The 22,800-nt window shown below is 41.3% G+C and overlaps 1 protein-coding gene across 1 annotated transcript in view; it reads right to left on the reverse strand.

The window, feature by feature from the left end:
* LOC307119127 (uncharacterized protein) overlaps positions 1-22,800 on the reverse strand; it is a gene marked incomplete at its 3' end in the record, with an annotated part of 46,115 nt that overhangs the window by 19,710 nt on the left and 3,605 nt on the right. The window contains exons 6-10 of the mRNA XM_079805207.1: positions 22,519-22,785; positions 22,235-22,329; positions 22,024-22,074; positions 21,408-21,792; positions 21,126-21,305 (exon numbers count right to left, since the gene is read on the reverse strand). Coding sequence (XP_079661333.1) covers positions 21,126-21,305; positions 21,408-21,792; positions 22,024-22,074; positions 22,235-22,329; positions 22,519-22,785 — 978 coding nt within the window. The remainder of the gene's footprint in view (positions 1-21,125; positions 21,306-21,407; positions 21,793-22,023; positions 22,075-22,234; positions 22,330-22,518; positions 22,786-22,800) is intronic.

Below are 22,800 nucleotides of genomic sequence, written 5' to 3' on the forward strand. Positions count from 1 at the left end.
GTTTCGTTGGATCCCGGGCTAGGCACTGGCTAATCAGATCACTGCATTCTGTACACATTTTATTAAGGAGAGAGCTGGTTAGTCATGATGACCATGTGACACGAATGTTGGCAATTATGAAAACAGCATCTGGTGAACTATAAACTGAATGCATTTCAACTTGAAACATCTTACATACTTCACCTTTACCTGTTTCTAAACAGAGCCTTTGCTTTATGTGTGTGTGTTTATCGATATTCTTCACTCACCTTTGGATAAGTTGGAGTTCTGAAATGTAACTTTGGCCTGTGTGATTTCCGTTCTATTGCCAAAGGGAGAACGTCCGTTAACCATCAGGTACAACAACACCCCTAGAGCCCAGACATTTGCTGGGACGGCGAGGAATCGAGATTCTGTGAAGACTTCAGGTGGGCAGTAAGAAGGTAATCCTGTGAGCAAGACATTTTTGCACATTGTTGAGCAATTTCTTCAAAGCATCAAATAATCAGAAAGTCACTACATCCAGGTTTCCACACTCCAAAAATACTCACCACGGTATATTTTTGTCTCGTAGCCATCACCACTAAGTAGCTGACCGCAGCCAAAGTCGATCAGCTTGAGCTCTAACGTGTTTGTCTTCACCAGGAAATTCTCTGCATGAACGTCATTATGAAAAACGCCATGCTCGATGCAGTGCTGTACCGCCAGCGCAGCCTGTCGCAGGATGACCCGTGCTGTTGTTTCATCCAGTTGACACGAATGACGAATGATGAAGTCCAGCAAGCTCTCGCAGGGGTCAGGGAACTCCATTATGAGAACGAATGTCCGAGGATGTTCAAACCAGTCGTACAGTCGGACGACGTAGGGGCTTATGGGTTCATGCCTCATCATTAGCAGCAGCGCCACTTCTGTAACGAGAGGTTCGGGATGCCCGGGCTAGAGAAAAGTAGTAGACAGAAGGTTAGCTGGGTAAAAATCTGAAGAAAACCTATCATTTTTAAATGTACTTTTCTTTGATCTTTACAGACACGATCATCAGAGCCTTTCCAGGTTTATTGATCTATTACATTTACACCTAATGCTTCCTACAGGTGTATTGACTACAGTAATCAGCACTTAAACAACAAACAGCACTTAAACAACAAATACAACTTTTGACCAACTTACAATATCAAGATAACGATCATTGTCAATCTTGTGCATCTGCTTGATGGCAACCTGCAAAAAAAAAAACAGCGTTCAATAACGGTATTCAAGCGCCTGACTTTGCACATAACATTTACGATTTGAGCATCTAAGTATTAACCCATCTGTATTAAGAATGTTTTGATGCATGCAAGAGCAAAAATGTTTGTACAATTCAGCAAGATTGCTTTACCTTTTTGCCATCAAACTTCCGTGTTCCCTTGAACACTCTCCCAAAAGTTCCGGATCCAATCATCTCTCCCACGTTATAGAGAGTCTCAAAGGAGTCTGAAAAACAAAATATGAGAAATGTATGAGCTTGCAAACAAGACGATAATAATACTGTTTAAAACAATGTTGGAGAAATAATGTCTTTAATAATTTTAATAATAAATAATACTTTTACTTTAAAAAAAGGTTCCCAGTAAAATGAAATCCAATGTGACTGTACACTGCCCAGCCTTATTTCAGTCTCACCTGTTGAGCTCGTGTTCACCGGTGAAGCCTCCATAAGGCCATTTGAAGTCTCCGTTGGCTCGACGGGAACTTGACCTGGCAGCGGATGGCACATCCACTCTTCGTCGCTCCAACTGCCCTGTTCGTTTCGGCTATCCGATCTATCGCCACTCCACCTCCAATCGACGATGTACGAGCCTCTGCTGCTAAGGCTCAACGACTCTCTGCAGAACCGCCTCACTGTATTGTCCTCAGAGAGGGACAAATATGATGTGGACATGATGCCTGCTGAAGACATTTTTAATAATATTAATAATCAATGTCAATGGTGAAATTGTTACTTTATGTTTTATTTTTTTCAACTTTCTATTTTCAATGACACATTATTTTGTTAACTGAGCCATAACTTGTGTAATAAAAGCCTATTCTGACCTCTGCGAAAGCCTTTAGATGGAGTGGACGGACGTCCATGATCATCTGGGCTCTGCCGGCTGCCGCTCTGCCACTCTCTCTTCCTGTCAGTCCGACCTGTTGGCACAGAAACAGAAAACTCAGAAGACAGAAGCGCTAAATGTGTAGGAAGCTCCTGGATCTGTGATTGCTAGATCCTTTGTTTTATATTAAAAATATCAGTGCAAACAAGACGATAATAATTCTGTTTAAAACAATGTTGGAGAAATAATGTCTGCAGATTGACCATTATTTGGCTTGACGCCGGAGTGATCTGGATCAGGTGATGATGGACCAGGATCGGGCTCTGGCTCCAGATCCGCTGGAGGAACAAAAGACTCCACAACATCCACATCACTGAGACAACAGCAGAGGAGCGAGCGCCTCACAGCCTTACACACGTTCCTGAGGAAAGAACGAACTCGTTTCCTCTTCTTACATTCTGTGGGTTTTTCTGAAATGAAGAAAACAAAACTGAATGATTAGAAACATCTCTGACGTCCAATTAGGCAGTGATAAAATGACATAACTTACGTTTTACTTAAAAAAAAGGTCACCAGTAAAATGAAATTCAATGTGACTGTACACTGCCCAGCCTTATTTCAGTCTCACCTGTTGAGCTCGTGATGTACGAGCCTCGGCTGCTAAGGCTCAACGACTCTCTGCAGAACCGCCTCACTATATTGTCCTCAGAGAGGGACAAATATGATGTGGACATGGTGCCTGGTCAAGACATTTTTAATAATATTAATAATCAATGTCAGTGGTCACATGAAATTGTTATTTTCAATGACACATTATTTGTTAAAGGGTTAGTTCACCCAAACGCCGGCGCTACGTCATATTCTCGCGCATGCGTCGTGGAGGCCTACACGGAAGACAAGAAGAGGTTGAATAAAGGCGTTATTTTGATTTTTTTTTTGGCACAAAAACTATTGACGTCGCCTCGTAAAATTATTGTAGAGCCACTGTGGTGAGATGGACTTTGTAACGACATTTTAAGTGCCTTTTATGGGTCTTGTGAGTGTAAATGTACCAGGGTTTTTCCTACATTGAAAATTTTTTGGCGGCCGCCAAAACAAATTTTTGTCCCGCCAAAGCTTTATTTGATGAGCTATTGTGATTTATGAATGATGTAGAATAGATGCTGCGCTTGTAACTGAGTGACAGAGAGACGATCAGAGCTCCTCCCTCGCTCGCACTCTCTCTGTCTTCAAAATAAGCATTCTTAGCTTTCTAATATTTCACATATTACGTTAATAAAAATCAAAAGGTCGGAAGACCGAATCCATGTTGCACGTGGCGCTATCAGACGATGTTTTCCTTTCATTGCCGCTGGGTGTGAAATGCGCTCAAAAAACATTGACTGATTCTCTGACCAGCTGACATAAAGCATACTTTCAATAAACGGGAAACAAATCGTGTCCAGTTATGAAGTGTTTTCTGTGTGTTGACAAATCTTTCGCGATGTTCTAACAGACGGGATTCGCACACAACGCGTCTGCTAATGTCCGATTCGCAACCTAATGAACCGAATCATTTTAACGACTGGTTAGAACAACTGATCTGTCCAACACTGAACTAACGAATCAGTTTAAATTTACTCAGAACACCTGAAATGAGAACACAAGTGTGCTTACACAATTTAGCAAGAGTGGGTGTAAGAGTTAGTTTTAATTATCCAGTCTTTCAGCTTATTTATGTTCATAATGTGTAGTAAAATAAATAGCCTATAAATCACTTAGTTTAGACTGTGAGGTGAACCCAGAACAAAGTTGTTGTTAGCTAGCTGATAATTTTATGAAATTGTATATGGCAGAAAATTAGGCTATTTGTTCATTTTTTAAAAACTACTTTTTAATATTGATATGATTATATACCAAAACAATTATCAGTAAATAGTGTAAAAATGAGGAACAAAAACAAACATCAAGGTATCCCACATGAAGAAATACTATAGTATATTATAGTAAAATTACTATAGTGTTTTTGAGCCATACTATAGTAAAGATACTACAGTAAATTGTAGTATATTGTATTATATTATAGTATTTACTACACTTTGTTTATTTACTGTAGTATATTTACTATAGTACAGTTCAAAAACACTATAGTATTTACTAGAGTAATTTTACTATAATATACTATAGTATTTTTTCATGTGGGATCAAAATAAGATAAGCAAAAGTTACAAACTTTCTTTGAATTTATTTAAAATGTATTGTCAGTATTGCGCTTGCAGATCATGTGGGTAGGGGACTTTTTTTACTGTGCGTGCGTGTGTCATGTCTGTCAGCCACCACCGAAGACCATTTTTGACCCAGGAAAAACCCTGTGTACTGAATGCCAATGGAGGCCTATCTGAGGCCTTCTCAGCCATCAGCTTTCAACAAAAAATATCTTCATTTGTGTTCCGAAGATGAAGGTCTTAAGGGTGTCGAACGACATGAGGGTGAGTAATTAATGACATCATTTTCATTTTTGGGTGAACTAACCCTTTAACTGAGCCATAACTTGTGTAATAAAAGCCTATTCTGACCTCTGCGAAAGCCTTTAGATGGAGTGGACGGACGTCCATGATCATCTGGGCTCTGCCGGCTGCCGCTCTGCCACGCTCTCTTCCTGTCAGTCCGACCTGTGGGCACAGAAACAGAAAACTCAGAAGACAGAAGCGCTAAATGTGTAGGAAGCTCCTGGATCTGTGATCTGGGTCTGGTCTGGCAGCGTATCCTGGGGGCCAGTTGCATAAACTAAGCCATTACGTTAAGACAGTGTCTTAAGATCTAGTATGAGCCACTAGCAGTTAGGCAAGTCTATGTTTTTATGTAACTGATTTAAAAAAATGTATGAACAGTCTTAAAGAAAAAAAATGTATGTCTAACTTGTAAGACTAGTCTTAACGGTTTATGCAACCGGCCCAGGCCTGATCACGGTCATCAGAACACTGTCTGTCTCCAAACCTCCTGACCAGCCGTCTGAGAGAAAGCAGCTCTCCTGGATATGGAGCGGCCCGAGGCTGAAATATTTCAGTAACATAACATAACTAACGTTAAAGCACTCACCTTCTCTTTCACCCATCATCTTCGCCATCGACATCCTCCTGCAATCTGGAACAAAAACAATACAAAACACAAAACAAAACAAAACAACACACAATACAATACAATAAACTCTCCTCAAAAATACTCCTCCAAAAAAAAAGAAAACAAAAACAAAGAATTAATCAAACTCGACACTCCTAAAATAAGAAAAGAACAATAAGATAAAAGTATCTACAACTCAAAAATGTAACTCTGTAAAGGATATCTCCTGCGATGTTCTTCCAGAATAAAAGTCTCGTCTCCTCCAAACAGCTTCAAAATTTCAAGGTCAGCACAGAAAATATTCTGCAAAAGTTTGTGAAATCGCCTCAGTCGTCTCTCTCAACAACAGATCAACAACACAATCGGTGCGTGTCTGAGTCTGCGTCAGAATTCATAACAGGCGTCGCCATAGCAACTAAAACGTGAATCATTCATATGAGCGGAGCCGTGAGCGCGCATCGATCTGAACACATTTATTGAATAGTTACAAACTTCATTTGGACGTTTTCTTTATTAAAAAGTTTGAACCTGTTTCATTGACTCAGTTCAAAACTTTGATTCAGTGATTCCTCTGCATCATCATCACTCAGAAATGCTAGATGTCTGTGCATGCATCAAAATGTGTTGGTAAATACTTTGATTTATTTATTTTTACTATATTTTTGCATATGAATAAAAAATATTAAATAATGTTTCCTTGTATTAGTTTAACCTCTCAATCCGCAGTGGTGCATTAAAGGATTAATGAAATGATAAATTATTAATTTAATGCTTCATTTAGCATTTAATTAAATGCTAAAGGACCGGCCACTTAAACATCAGCATAATAAATGCAGTTACTCATCTTTCATCTCCTATCGTGCAGATCCGATCGGACGAATCCAATAAACACCAGCATGTAAGTGTAAGGGTCCACTCTGAAAAATAGAGGGGGGCAAACAAAAAAATCCTCCTTCATTTACTTGAGCGTATTTGAGTTATATTAGTAATTAATCACGTCCATTTTCAATGCAATAGCGAGTATTCTGAGGATCTCCCCTGCAGTTTAGAGTCTTCAGCTCCAGTTGAACCCTCCCAGGTCTCTCTCCTTCAATCACAGGCCTTCTGATGACTCATTATATACAGGAAGCGCATTACAGGCTCCGTGAGGTGTCAGTCAAAGCGGCTATGGTTTTGGTTGGATAAAGGCAGGCAATGCCTAGCCAATGCCTTGCCAATGCCTTGCCAACAAAGGTTTGATTGATGGACGTTGTAACCAATCAAAAGGCATCATCTTGCGAGAGCACACCGCAGTGGAGACTGGCACTTCTTATCAACTAAATTAGTTTTTTACACTTTGTAAATTCTGTAATAGTTGCTTTAGTTTTTCAGTAACTGTATATATCCATTATAATTAGCAGTTTATTGCAGATTTATTTGAATGAAACGCTACTCTTTACAATTACAAATCTTCTGAAATAAAGGGCCTTTTTGAAAGGACGCCTAGAGGTTTTTTTTTTTTTTTTTGACATAAAAGCTTACAGAAGCTACATTTGTAAGAGTATCATCCTCAAATTTGAATCACAACATGATCAGAAATGCAGTTTTATATTTAGGTTATTTTCAGGCCTTTAACATTAAAGTATCATACATTTTTCCCTGAGTGAATTTCAATACAACTTTTCAGGGTAGAGGAGGCGTGCAAGATGGCGCCCTGATCACATGTACGTTTGTGAGCTCAGCAATCCCAAACTGTTTTATAATAGTTACAACGAAACTTTTTTTTTGTTGAGAATTTCCATTTATTAATGTCTTGAATTTTTGGAACAACGATAATGGGAGGATCTGAAACAGTGGCGGTTCTAGGGGGGTGGCCAGGGGGGCCGGTGCCCCCGTGTCAACAAGCCTGGCCCCCCCTCTGGCCCCCGTAAATTTGGAATCACATCGCACCAAACAATGTTCTGAAACTGGTTGCAATGTGCGTTTTTTGCTGTGGCGGTGTGTGATGAAAAGAGCACTTTATTGTGTCATAACCAATAACCAATGCAGAGAAGCAATGAGGAGGCTGCGCGCAAGTGATGTCTGTTTATGAATGATTCGTCACTCAGTCTGCATTCGCTCAAATAGTTGTAAAACGCGGGCTATAGCGGTTGCTACGCTCTTGATTATAGATAAAATAAGCTCTCTTTATACACGTTGTGTTGAATGTAACTGCACCCTTACGCAGCAGTGATAGCTACTGGAGATTAATTTTACTGACTTGACGACTTTGAATTCCATTCAGTCATTTCGTTCATTTACTGGTAGTTAAAATATATTTTTTCAATGGCTAATTTCTCCGAACACGTCCACATATGTAATCTTTGATCATATTCCGAATTAGGAAGATGCAGCCAAAGATAAATTATGACCAACGCAATGAAAGAACCGTTCATGTGCGAATATGACAGAGATAGGCATACCCGAGAAAAGATACAGAATAATGTAATTTCAGTCTTGTTCACATATAGCGAGAAATAATATTATTTTATCCAATTGTCCAGTGTTGCTTATAGAGTATTAGATGTTTGTTTTGATGTCTATGCTAACTTTGCGAAGAGTCTGCTAACAGAGAGCAGGTAGGCTACAAAACATGTAAAATAAATGGTTTAGTTTTACTTTTATAAATTGAGCATGCATGATCATATTACAGATACATTACTTTTCAAATAAATAAATGAACTTGAAATGATTTTACTTCACGTGTAGAGACTGCAGATCGAGTGATACAGTACATGGCCAAATAAAAGACTTTCAATAATCTGGGAATAAAATAAAGGGTTAGTTCCCCCTAAAAGAAAATAAAAACACCTAATGTAACTCACCCTCGTGTTGTTCCAAAACCTGTATTGTTAGAATGTCATTAACCAAACCATTTCAGTGCCAGAATGTCCATAAAATTCAAGATATGCGGCAGAAATGCCCCTGTTTGAGTTTTAGACTCAGAGCGTTTTTACACTGGGCACGTTTGTTGTGGTCCGCGTCAGAGCGCGTTCTACACCGCGAATACACCGCAGGCTCCCTCTCGCTCGTATCCAAGGTAAATCATCAACACTATCATCCCTTACACATGTGTTGTATTGAACTAAATACACCGTCATCTGATAAAATGCATGCGCAGGTTACTTTTCTTGCGCACCCGAGTTTATCTTATAATAATACAGTCTTATGTATCCTGTTTATATATATATATATATATATATATATATATATATATATATATATATATATATATATATATATATATATATATATATATATATATATATATATATATATATATATATATATATATATATATATATTAACAAAAGTACATATTTTGTGTTTATTTCCATTTGTTTAGCTACGCATTTGTGTTGCCTCTATCCAAAAAAATACATATACAATGGTTATTAGCAGTTGTGTACTTTGTTTTTGATTCATTATTGCATTAAATATTATTATATTGGATCTAACTATAATTACCCAGTTGTGAATCATATGACCAGTGGATCGTCCGTGGGTGGCCAGAAAACATTTATTATAAACCAGCGGCTCGGTAGCGGACCACTGTCGGAAAAGTGGTGGCTGCCGCCGGTGGTCCGCTAGGAAAACGATGAGCAAAATGCCAGCGGGCCGCCGGTGGGCCGCCAACTTTGCCTCCAGTGGTCCGCCACTGGCCCGCTAGTCGTATTAGCTTGTTGCTTTCAAATTCCCATGAATCGCAGCACAGCTCGAGCGCAATTTGCGCAACCGAGCTCAGACTACCTCCTTCAGGCAGTCTCGAATTCAGTTCCCCTGAGCTCAGCTCACCCGGGTCCGCATGACAACTTTCACATTACCAATTATTCAAACTAAACTGCCAGTGTGAAAACGCCCTCACATTTACATCATGATATAGACTAAGCAATATAACATGAGTAACGAGTGCAATATCACACAAGTTCTGTTTTTCTACCCAGAATAGCATGAGTGCAAATGCGATAGGCCTACTGATCTTATACAACAGTTTAATAAAATAAATAAGTTAATATTGTGTTCAACATAAGAAAGTCCTATTTGGAACGACATGGGGGTGAGTAAATGGTGATAGAATTTTCAGGTGAACTACCTAATTATCTACTGGTTAAGATAAATGTTAACGTGTGCCCCCTAAAAGCACAAGTGGCCCCTGCCTGGCCCCCATAGTTACCGTGGTCTAGAACCGCCACTGATCTGAAAAGAGGAAAGGTGTGAAGAAGTCAGGGAAAACAGTGTCGGATACTCCTGCTGGATCTGCTGGCACAGGTGACGATAAACAAGCAGTCGAACGACATAACAGTACTCCTGCAACCGGGGTATTGAAGGACAGTTTGCTAGCCTAGAAATCTAGACGCACCCTAGCGTAGGGTTGCCACCCGTCCCGTAAAATACGGAATCGTCCCGTATTTACAAGCAAAATGACGCGTTCCGTATCAAACCAATACGGGACGCGATTTGTCCCGTATTTTACACAGGTCCACACATAGTTCAATAAACACATACGGAGTTTGCAGTGTGGAGAATACTGATAGCAAATATAAAGAATCAATTTCACAATAAGTAGTACAGGAGCTCATTTGTGCGTGATTGCGGGCTTTGTTGCTATAGCGGCGGAGTCTCGAGAACATGCGCTGTGCCAGAGTGTGCCTGTAAACTTGCGCGGTTTTTTAAAAACATGTCGAGCTTGCGTTGCGTCCACCGTTTGAAGAACGCAAGGGGATCTCCAGATATAGAACTGAATTAATATCAAAAAGGTATCAATGGGTCTGTCCAGTAACTCATGATGAACCTCAGGCCAACTGCACACTTTATGAGAAGCATTTCAGTGTCTCAGACTGTCTGACTGTGGTGACAGACCAGTCTATGTGACAGACACATCCGTGCTTCTAAAGGTAGGCCTATAGTTTTTTTTAATGGATAATATATTAATATAATATTCCAATACATTATCAGAGCTTGGCAGACAGAATTATTATTTTTTTAGACAGGTTAATTTATAGATTCTAGCCTAATAAATGTTATTATTAATTTATCATTTATTTAGGCTATATCATACATAATAAATAATCCTGTCATTTAAAGTTTATGACATTTAAAAAATATTTAGATAAAAATGGGACAAATAATTACACGATAATATAGTCATAATTTAAGTAAATTATTCAAAGAAAATAAACATTTTTAAAATTCAAAAAAGTGATTAGGCCTGGTTCAGAATGACTTCTTAAAGGGACAGTTCACCCAAAAATGAAAATTCTGTCATCATTTATTCACCCTCAAGTTGTCCCAAAGCAGCCTGGTACAAACTTTCTTCAAAATATCTTCTTTTGTGTAGGCCTACAGGAGAACAAAGAAACTCATACAGGTTTGGAACATCATGAGGCGTCATAAGTGCACCAAATAGGCTAAGAGTTCTTTAGAATTAAATAAAATAATCAAATGTAAAATAATATAGCATGTGTTCTGTTGCAAATTCACGTACTTGATCTTATGTTTTCTTATGGTTTATTATTGAGCTGTCAAGTTGTTAATGTTGAAATAATCATTTCATGACGTATTCTTTATTTCTGCCCTTTATGCAATTGTTTTTTAGGGGATTTTTTTTTTCGGGGGTGGATATTTGCTGTCAAAGTGAGGCCAAAGTGAATGGGAGTCAATGGGATGCTAACAGCAGGTGATGGCTTGGTTAGCAATGGCTGCCCCTATGGAAGGTACACTTTCCGGGGGCTGGATTACCCCGTTGGGAAAAACCAAACTCTGGTCAGGCCAATCACAGCGTGTGTAGAGTCGGTGGGCGGGCTTTACATAATGACGGTACGAGTTGCGGAGGTTCTGCGTGCCACTCGTAAACACAGAAGCTGGCGAACAGCGGTCTTTTGAATCGGCTTTGACTCTGGAAGACTTGGAGTTAAGCTTGGAGTTAAGCCGTAGTCAACGCTTCTCGTTTACTTTGAATGGGTGACGTCATGCGTTGCCGAACTGAATTGTGGGTTCCGTTGCGTCGCTTCACTCGCGTTGCAAGCATAGGTTGCAAGCGGCAAAAGTTGAAGATTTCTCAACTTTTCAAGCGCCAACGCAGGCGTCATCCAATCAGATCACCCTATGCAAATATCCTAGAGCAGACGCTAGCCAATAGCGTTCGTTTAAAACACTGGTGAATGAAGAGTGAAGAACGATCTAAAATGGAGGAAAAGCTAATAATTGCGGTGGGTAATCACCCGGTCCTTTACGACCAACAAGGCCGGACTTACCATTGGGCTTGACTGGGCTGAAGCCCATGGGCCCCGCCCAATAGGGGGCCCCGCCCTTTTACGTTGATTTTTTTCAATAATATGTCAGTCATTTAATTTTTAATTTAAAGTTTGTTGATTGGAAAACGTGCGTGCTTATTGGGCGCGAAAAGGTCCGAAATCCGTTCAAAATAAGGATGCTAATGTCAAGGCTTCTGAACGCCACTACAAACATCAGAAGAGACTCGATTGATGTCAGAAGTTCGCTTCGTTTGGATGATGTGAACACGGTCTTCCGAACTCGGGTGCGCACCCGCGAACCGTACCAGAGTCCCCTTAAAAAGGGTGGTCTGGGGTACGGTTCATGTGAACTCCGGTACGGTTCGCTGCTGATGTGAACGCAATCGTACTAAATCGCGGAAGTGAATATGATTTGATAAAAATGTGTGTTTGTGTGTGTTTCACTCATTTCCGCAATCGCAATCGAACTCGGGTTCGTTCCAGGCAATCGAACCAAGTGTGAAAGCACCCTAAAACTCATTTGAATGGTGAGTACTTGCCCAGAGAATGGTTGCTCTACCCACCATCCATCGGTTGTGTATTTTGTTTTGCTTGCCGCCTTTTTGGCAAAGTTTGCCGGTCAATCCCTTTTTGAGTCTGGCTATATGTGATGTAGTAGACATACTGTAGGTCAAAGTCAGCCTAACACTTCCTATATGTGTATGGAGATGTATATAATCTATACAATATGTCAGCACTTACCAAGAACAGTTTTTTTTTTTTAAGATTTATACACTCATAGATTTAGCTATTTATATGTAATACAAATGATTTGTTTTTCAATATGGTTTCCAGGTAAATAAGTGTTTTATTCTCATTCTGACCAAGACATTTGTGCATTGCAATAAACACATGATCACTTTGAACTTTTTTAATCATTATTTATTTATTTATTGGAAAACTTTTTCAAGCTTCAATCAGTGGTCATATAAATACATTTTCACGTTTTGTATTTTTTCTTTTTTTTTACATGTAACACTGTATACTGTACCAGTCACCTTTTGAAATTAGCTTTGCACTTCAAATAACGATTGGATCGATTATATTGTTACGCCACCAGATGGCGACAAATTACTTTTAAAAAACATTTGTCATTGAATCGTTCATTCAGGAGATTGGTTCAAAGATGCTGATTCATCTATGAAACGATTGTATTTGATTGAGGAATTTAATCATTCATTCAAACCCAAGTTTTTTTTAAATAAATAATTCAGATTAATTAAACATTTTTATAGACTTCAGCTAAAGCTTTAAAGTAATGTATAGAAGGTAGGGCCCGAAAGTGACTCAAGCCCAGGGGCCCCCACCACCCTAAGTCCTGCCCTGACGACCAATCATTGTTTACATACTGGGACACAAACCGGAGAGACCAGGCCTGGAAGGAGGTGGCAGAGACGGTTGGAGAATCTGGTATGTATCATGCTTGTATTCTGTCCGTGTACTCTGTTTATCATTGAATGACAGGCAGCATATCATATCATGTGTGGATCAAATAGGCGCTATCGCCCAGCCAAATGAGGAATAAAATATTAAAGTGATCAGTTTTCATACACAAAATAATGAATTACATTTGAGTGGAAGGTGGATTTGACCGTTTATCTGTCAGTTGGCTGGTAGATGGTAAACGCTTAAAAAAATGTATTTATTATGAACCTTGCATAATTGAAATCTATACCAGAACCTGTTTTATTTGGCATGTTTAATTCAGTTCTTATTTTAATAACTAAACAAGTTTAAACACTTGAGCAACACTTGTTGTATTTGAATTAATTGTTTAATTTATTTACATTTTTGCATGTCAGAGGATACATGTAGGACCCGATGGAAGTCACTGGGGGACAGATTTAGGAAGGAGAAGAAAAAAGAAAGGGAAATGACAAGGAGTGGGGCAGGGTCGCCTGGGACCCAACCCTGGCGTTTCATGGCGGTGTTGGGATTTCTCACACCATTCCTTCATGACCGTGAGACGTCCAGCAACATCCCCAGACGACCTCTGCCCCCTTCACATCAGTCCATCAGTCCAGAGCCAGAGGAGGACAGCCAGGTCAGAGAAGACAGCCAGGCCATCACCCAGCAAGCCCCTTCAAGCAGAGGAGATGAGGCAGGCAGTGACACAGGCAGGCAGAACCTAACAAAGCTCTCAAATACATTATTATTTCAGTACTATCAAGGAGGGTTAAGTCATTTAGAAAATCAATGTCAATCTGTGTAGAGCTGAACCATATGCTGCAAAGTTTAGGCCACACAACCGTTGACACCTAATGCGTAATAACGTTATATAATAAATTATTTCAAAGAATGATTTGACATTAAAATCATGCCATGTTCATTGATTATCAATTGTTGCTGTAACTATGCAGGCAGACAGACAGAGCAGGAGGAAACTGTCGAGATCAATGATAAGGGTAGGAAGATAAAAAAAAAGGGAAATGTCTTCTTTTGAGAGAGGACTGTTGGCAGCAATTGAGCCCCTGACGCAGATGACCACGCTGCCACATCCACCACCACCGCCGCCGCCTCCAACACCAGCAGCAGATGAAGACGAGGTTTTCTTTCAGAGCCTCTTGCCGTCCCTTCGTAGGCTTTCTGTGCTGAGGAGGGCCAGGCTTCTGCACACACACACATACATATTACATACATACAGCACTAAAATAAACATATTAAAATAATCGTATGGCTGTATTGTTTTCTCATGTTCATATAGAATAATACAGTAAGTATTTTAAATTTGTCGTATCATACAGCGCTGTCGACGCAATACAATCACTTAAAGGGATAGTTCTCCCAAAAATGTAAATTCTGTCATCATTTACTCACCCTCAAGTTGTTCCAAACCTGTATGAGTTTCTTTGTTCTGTGAAGGCCTTTGTATTTTCTCTCCAGTGAAAATCTGCTCAAATCATGAATGTATTAGTTGAAAACAGGGCTGAAAGGGCAAAGGCTATGTACATTATGACATGGTGATGAAAATATAAAACCAACATGTTAATTTAATGTAAAAAATAATTGTTATGACACTTGGAATCTGCACTTTTAAGAAAAATATAGGTAGCTCTTAAAAGAGCTTTTGGGTTTTGTGGCTCTGAAAAGAGCCTTTGGCGTATTCTATGAATTCGGCTGCCATGGCACTGCACCCTCCTGGTTGAAGTAGTAGGCACAGTACGTCTCTCGGAGTTGGATAGCTCTACGGGTGGCATTGTTGGAGCCCATCCTTGGTGCATCTCGCAGGGCCTCAGGAGCTGAAGATGGCTCAATGGTGGGTTCAGCTCTGTGTGCGCATCTTCTCCCCCTTTCCAGCAGGGGCGGACTGGCCATCTGGCGTACCGGGCGTTTTCCCGGTGGGCCGCTGGACAATGTGGGCCTGCCCGTTGCTACGTAAATATATGAAGAATAAATTATAGTAAAACTACGTAGCCTATATCCTTCCGTCAGCCCAGACGAATGGCCCGCGCAGCCCTCTTGAGGCAAAACTCCATGCAAAACTCTAATCTATAGCCTGCTCAGTCCCAGTGTCTCAGTGGTGTAAAAGCGCTCGTCAATGTCAAAATGTTTGCGATATCCAATCAAATTCAACGAGGCGGGATTTACTGTGCACAGCAGCCGAGCAGCGCGGGCGACACTTGAATGCGAGCCGAGGTAAGAGCTGAATACGAGTCAATGGGCAGCAATATTTCCCGACTGTTAACGATTTTAAAAATGTTAAACGACGGACATTAATTTCCAGGGATGTAAACTACTGTTGAGCTTTCAGAATGAATCAGATTATAATGCCTTTTACGTTATTCGTCGTCAAAGAATTGTAGCAACAATGACCCGATTCAATCAGATTTTGGGCCGAATACATCACCGGATGAGGCTTCTACACACCAACTCGTGACTCTCCTAATCAAATCAGACATAGACAATGGGGTGTGTGTGTAAGAGATATCGAAGTTAATGAACAACCACGATGTCCGCCAGATTGTCTGAGTCTACAGAATGGAGCATCGAATTGTACCGCCTGAAGGCATCCACATGACTTTACACACACACACATATCAGCGCTGAAAGAAGACAATTCTTGCACGACACGTGTTACTTAAAACATGGGACTTAAAGAACTGTCTTAATAATGTTCAAATATATATAATCCGTTGATTTCATGTCTTTATACAATGTATTAGAATAACTAGGATGTTTACTGTTGCCAATCAAAACCTGTATGCCAGTAACTGTGATAATCTTGTATATCTGGACGCGCAAATCGCAGAATGACCGTTCTTAGTATCTCTGTTATCGCAAAATTATGACTAGGCCAAATTTGGTTCAAAAATCAGATTTTGATGCATAATTTCAGAAATACCAGCTTTCTAAAGAAAAAGAGGCTTAGAATTTCCACCCTATTGATTAACTCAGAGGAGGGGGGTTCAGAGAACAATGGAACACTCGCGCCTTCTCGAGAAGATCTCTCCACGGACGTGATTGGATCTTTCCATAAGTCGGGCTCGGCCACTCCATCTATAAATGCAGAAGTTATCATGAACTCCTTGCGCTCCGCCATTCCGCCACTACAAGGACCCTGGCCTTTGACCTTCCTTTGAGAGAGGGATTCCTTTGGCACCAAGCCAAGAGAGAGAGACCTGCAACTTCTGGAGCGACTTTCCTGAACTTCACAGAAATTCTCCGGACTCACCTCCTTAGCGAACTTCCACGACGATTCGAACTCAGACACGTACACGAGAGAGCCTAATGCAAGTATTATATTTCACCTTTAACTGCTTGTACGAGGTTGTCTGAATTAATCCTGATTCACGAAATCATAAATGTCTGAAGGGTTTTGGTGAAGTGATTGAACTGTCTGTCTCTCTCTCTCTCTCTCTCTCTCTCTCTCTCTCATCTCTCTCATCTCTCTCTCCCTCGTGGATTCTCTCTTTCCATCATTCTTTTCCCTTTGATTTTATTCGTTAAGTTTGATTTTTCCTTGTTTGTACCATATCGTTTGTTTCTCCTATATATATGCATATTTACCCCCGTGTGATTCGTAGCTTTGTATTCTATAGTGTTTTATTAAAACTCAATAATTGCATTAAACTGAATCCTTATTGTTTTGCTCACAAATCTCGAAGTCACTGAAGCGTAAGATCTAAGCTACCCATTTAAGCTTGATTTTCATGTATTACTACTTTAGTAATACAAATTGTGCAAACATAAGAGATATTATTTGTCCTGATCAAACAGATCAATGTTTCTTAAGGTTTGTAAGATTGATAATTGATGAAGAAATCAATTTGGATAAAGGTTACTTTTAAATGATTAAAGGTTCCGTTATACGTTAATTTTTCTGTACAACAAGCTAATAATATTCATAAACTCATGAATATTCATACCATTTGAATTAATTATTCCCCAGAACTTATTGTTGTTACAGAATGCACAAAGAAACATTAGCGTAGGTGTCGCAGTTTTCAGCATATCAGAGGGAATGTTTGTCTTTCTGTTTCCAGGCTTTCTTCAGTAATTTCACAATCATTTTCAAATGATTCATAATACTCAAAATATCTTTCTCATATATCATGCTAAAACTGGCAACTTTCATATTCAAGTGGCCAATGGAAAGTGACATATGAAAATAAATATATAATTTGCTAGTTACATGCATTATTTTACACACTGGTAATCAAAAGTTTGAAATAATTAAGACTTCTTAAATTGTTTTTGAAAGAAGAAGGCTGAATTTATTTGATCAAAAATACAGTAAAACCACAAATATTAAGAAATATTGATACAATTTCCAATAGGCCTAGTTGTTTTCTATGAGAATGTATTGTAAAATGTAATTTATTTCTGTAAAAGCTGACTTTTCAGCATCATTACTTCAGTAAGTGTCACATGATCCTTCAGAAATCATTTTAATATGCTGTATTTTTCATATCATTTTTAAACTCTTTTCCACTATTTGAGCTCAATTCCATAAAATTACAGATGTCTAGATACTATAGCCACTAGAAAGGCACCCTAAAACAGTCCACATTCTGCACTACATCCTAAGTCTTCTAGACCAGAGTCCTGCACGGGTGACGGGTGACCCGCGAATATTGCTGAAACGGGTGAAAAACATCCTACTGTGTCGGATACGGGTGCGGGTCGGACAAGGGAGAACACGGGTCTAAACACGGGTTTTAAAAAGTCACGTGCAAACGAATATAGGCCTATATATAAAAATATATGCATGTATATTGTAGATGTGTTCCTGAAAATATGCATATACAAAAATATGCCTTGCCTGTATTTCAAGTTGATTTTCAAATCCATATCAGTTTATTTGTTCTCCTCCCAGGAGAATCACAACCGCGCGCGCGCTCTGCCTGCACTCGTCGAGATGGATCATGAGGAGTTGAAGAAAAGATAGCCGCAAATGTGGAAGTTCATCGCTGAGGAAGCACGCAGCTAACTGTGGTAACAAAACCAAGCACACGCAGTTCAATCGAACAGTATTTTTGTTATGGTTCCTGAGTTTAGTCTCTTAATAACACTGTCTTAGTAGCCTACATTAAGCCACTTTTGTACTTTTGTACATAGTATACGTTATTAGTATTATGTTTACTGAGTTTGGTCTCTTAATAACAGTGTCTTACCTACATTAAGCCACGTTAAGCGTTTTAGAATGTCCCGAAGTTGTCCTTAAGTTAATGGTCGTGTAATAACTTATGTATGCTGGCAATAAACATTTTTGTAAGTGTGTCTGTAGTAAACGTTGTTTGTACGGGAAGAAGGAGGCGGGAACCGGCGGACAATCAAAACATTTAATCAAAATAAAATGGCGGCGACAGCCCCTCACGGTCGACTGCCGCCTACATACAAACAAACACAAAATGAAAATAAAAAGCTGCAGCCCCTCACGGACGACTGCAGCGAACACAAAATAAAACATAACACAAAATCCAGGCCTGGTCCTCTCTCGTCCCTCACTGTCGTCGCTCCTCCTTTATAGTCCCTCACTCCTCCGCGAGGGCCGAGATCGCTGCGGCGCTCAGCTGGCGCTCATCCTCCCTGATGTGCGCCGCCTCGTCCCGCCCTCACGGTCCCTCGGCCTCGCTGCTCGCCACATACCCCCAACGCCCTTCGCAGGCGATCACGGCGGCCGCGGGACCTGGGGGTAAGAACAGCGAGGTGAGAGAACGGAGCGGGGAGCATGAGGAGCGACAGAGACGAGAGAGTGGAGAGAGGAGAAAAGAAAAAAAAAAAAAAAAAAATTCTGGTCCGGTTCCCAGACACACTGCCGCTCCGTCCTCAGCCAGCCGAGAGGCTCTTCCTCGCGGTGCCATGCGGTGGTACTGGACGGCCGGTGGACGGCTCGACACTCCTCCGCCCCCTGGCGGCTGGCGGTGGCTCCTCCTTCTGAGGGCGGCCGGAAGCGAGTCCCCGTCCCGCGCTCCCTGCTCCTCCCCAACCTGGCGGACGGCAGCGCTCCGGCTCCTCCCCAATATGGCGGGCGGCAGCAGGCTTCGGCTCCGGGCAAGCGCTGGGGACTCCTTCGCCCCCTCGCGGACGGCAGCCACCCCACCTCGACCCAGGGGCACGGCAGCGAGCTCTCCGTCCCACCGACCTTCATCCGCTCCAGCACCACCGCTTCGGGCAGCCGCTCGCGGACTTCTCTCCTCCGCGCTGCCCGAACTCCGCGGCACCGCGATCCCCCTCAGCTGCGAGGGCTCTTCGACAGCGTGTCCCTCCTTCCTCCCGGGGTTTCGGCACCACTGTAGTAAACGTTGTTTGTACGGGAAGAAGGAGGCGGGAACCGGCGGACAATCAAAACATTTAATCAAAATAAAATGGCGGCGACAGCCCCTCACGGTCGACTGCCGCCTACATACAAACAAACACAAAATGAAAATAAAAAGCTGCAGCCCCTCACGGACGACTGCAGCGAACACAAAATAAAACATAACACAAAATCCAGGCCTGGTCCTCTCTCGTCCCTCACTCCTCCGCGAGGGCCGAGATCGCTGCGGCGCGCAGCTGGCGCTCATCCTCCCTGATGAGCGCCGCCTCGTCCCGCCCTCACGGTCCCTCGGCCTCGCCACAGTGTCTATAATGTAATATGCTAAACTGACTTTATTGCGGGTGCGGGTCGGGCGTCGGTTCTATTTTAAGCGGGTCGGGTCGGGTGCGGATTTTAATTAGTGCTGTTGTCGGAGAAGGGGTCGGATGCGGTTTTAAGCACTGCGGGTACGGGCGGGTGCGGGTTTACAAAATCGGAGCTGTGCAGGACTCTGTTCTAGACAATAGCATTTTATATGGTCTGATTTTATGGTAGGTATTGAACTTAATGATATTAAACTACAGTGTATGGAAAAGAGAAATCAAAATTTGTATACAAAAAAAAAAAAATACAATTTGCCATGTGCACCAGGAAAGACAAATTATAAACTGAAGAAGTATGCCTGTCATTCAGTATGATAAGCATTTCAATAAAACAATTCATATAATTCATATTTTTGAATAAATAGCTTCTGTGTTTAAAATTGCCCTGTGTATAATGAGCTGGTGGGTTTATGGTGAGGTGTGTTGCACACCGGGTGTGATGGGCCGCTTTGTGCCAGAAAGTCCAGGGCCACTTTTTTGCCCCAGTCCACCCCTGCTTTCCAGTGTCTTCATGCGCAGGAAGTTGTGCAACACACATGTGGCCTTCACACACACCTCTGCAACCTCTGGACTGGTTGCAATGACACGGGCGGTACATCCGCCACCAATCTGAGAGGATGCCAAAGGCGCACTCAACTACCAACCTAGCCCGGCTGAGGCGGTAATTGAACACCCTTTTCTCTGGTGGGATGTGATGTCCAGGGTATGGCCGCAAGAGGTTGGTCATCAGTGGGAAGCCCTCATCCCCGGCAGATTGACCATTATTTGGCTTGACACCGGAGTGGTCTGGATCAGGTGATGATGGACCAGGATCGGCTTGGGTTCCTGTCAGGTCGGGGTTGGACTTCTGGTCAAGTCTCGAGCTCAAGCCCTCCACCAAGGACAGCAAGTGTTATCTCCTATCCAATACAAAGATTATATGAACATGTGAACTCATGAATGTTTTTTTTTTTTTAGCTGATTTACAACAGAACTGAATTCTTGCAATTGCATCACTAATTGTGTTATTTTCCTGTTTATTACTGTGAAGCTGCTGTGAAACAATCTGTATTGTATAAAGCGCCGTATAAATGAAGCTGACTTGACTTGACTATAACAAGAACATGAACACAAATTTGAAAACCTCACTACAAATAATCCAGAATTGAAGATAAATGATATTAATCCTACTCTGTCTGTTACACTACCTCACACCTGAAATCACTGATCGAGTGAATCTCCTGAACTTCTCCTGAACTTCTCCAGATCATTTCTAATCCATTCATGTTGTAACACCTGCTCTAACGTCGGCCGTTTCGTTGGATCCCGGGCTAGGCACTGGCTAATCAGATCACTGCATTCTGTACACATTTTATTAAGGAGAGAGCTGGTTAGTCATGATGACCATGTGACACGAATGTTGGCAATTATGAAAACAGCATCTGGTGAACTATAAACTGAATGCATTTCAACTTGAAACATCTTACATACTTCACCTTTACCTGTTTCTAAACAGAGCCTTTGCTTTATGTGTGTGTGTTTATCGATATTCTTCACTCACCTTTGGATAAGTTGGAGTTCTGAAATGTAACTTTGGCCTGTGTGATTTCCGTTCTATTGCCAAAGGGAGAACGTCCGTTAACCATCAGGTACAACAACACCCCTAGAGCCCAGACATTTGCTGGGACGGCGTGGAATCGAGATTCTGTGAAGACTTCAGGTGGGCAGTAAGAAGGTAATCCTGTGAGCAAGACATTTTTGCACATTGTTGAGCAATTTCTTCAAAGCATCAAATAATCAGAAAGTCACTACATCCAGGTTTCCACACTCCAAAAATACTCACCACGGTATATTTTTGTCTCGTAGCCATCACCACTAAGTAGCTGACCGCAGCCAAAGTCGATCAGCTTGAGCTCTAACGTGTTTGTCTTCACCAGGAAATTCTCTGCATGAACGTCATTATGAAAAACGCCATGCTCGATGCAGTGCTGTACCGCCAGCGCAGCCTGTCGCAGGATGACCCGTGCTGTTGTTTCATCCAGTTGACACGAATGACGAATGATGAAGTCCAGCAAGCTCTCGCAGGGGTCAGGGAACTCCATTATGAGAACGAATGTCCGAGGATGTTCAAACCAGTCGTACAGTCGGACGACGTAGGGGCTTATGGGTTCATGCCTCATCATTAGCAGCAGCGCCACTTCTGTAACGAGAGGTTCGGGATGCCCGGGCTAGAGAAAAGTAGTAGACAGAAGGTTAGCTGGGTAAAAATCTGAAGAAAACCTATCATTTTTAAATGTACTTTTCTTTGATCTTTACAGACACGATCATCAGAGCCTTTCCAGGTTTATTGATCTATTACATTTACACCTAATGCTTCCTACAGGTGTATTGACTACAGTAATCAGCACTTAAACAACAAACAGCACTTAAACAACAAATACAACTTTTGACCAACTTACAATATCAAGATAACGATCATTGTCAATCTTGTGCATCTGCTTGATGGCAACCTGCAAAAAAAAAAACAGCGTTCAATAACGGTATTCAAGCGCCTGACTTTGCACATAACATTTACGATTTGAGCATCTAAGTATTAACCCATCTGTATTAAGAATGTTTTGATGCATGCAAGAGCAAAAATGTTTGTACAATTCAGCAAGATTGCTTTACCTTTTTGCCATCAAACTTCCGTGTTCCCTTGAACACTCTCCCAAAAGTTCCGGATCCAATCATCTCTCCCACGTTATAGAGAGTCTCAAAGGAGTCTGAAAAACAAAATATGAGAAATGTATGAGCTTGCAAACAAGACGATAATAATACTGTTTAAAACAATGTTGGAGAAATAATGTCTTTAATAATTTTAATAATAAATAATACTTTTACTTTAAAAAAAGGTTCCCAGTAAAATGAAATCCAATGTGACTGTACACTGCCCAGCCTTATTTCAGTCTCACCTGTTGAGCTCGTGTTCACCGGTGAAGCCTCCATAAGGCCATTTGAAGTCTCCGTTGGCTCGACGGGAACTTGACCTGGCAGCGGATGGCACATCCACTCTTCGTCGCTCCAACTGCCCTGTTCGTTTCGGCTATCCGATCTATCGCCACTCCACCTCCAATCGACGATGTACGAGCCTCTGCTGCTAAGGCTCAACGACTCTCTGCAGAACCGCCTCACTGTATTGTCCTCAGAGAGGGACAAATATGATGTGGACATGATGCCTGCTGAAGACATTTTTA

The sequence above is a fragment of the Gobio gobio genome, assembly GCF_949357685.1.
Source record: "Gobio gobio genome assembly, chromosome: 22".
Lineage (NCBI taxonomy): Eukaryota > Metazoa > Chordata > Actinopteri > Cypriniformes > Gobionidae > Gobio > Gobio gobio.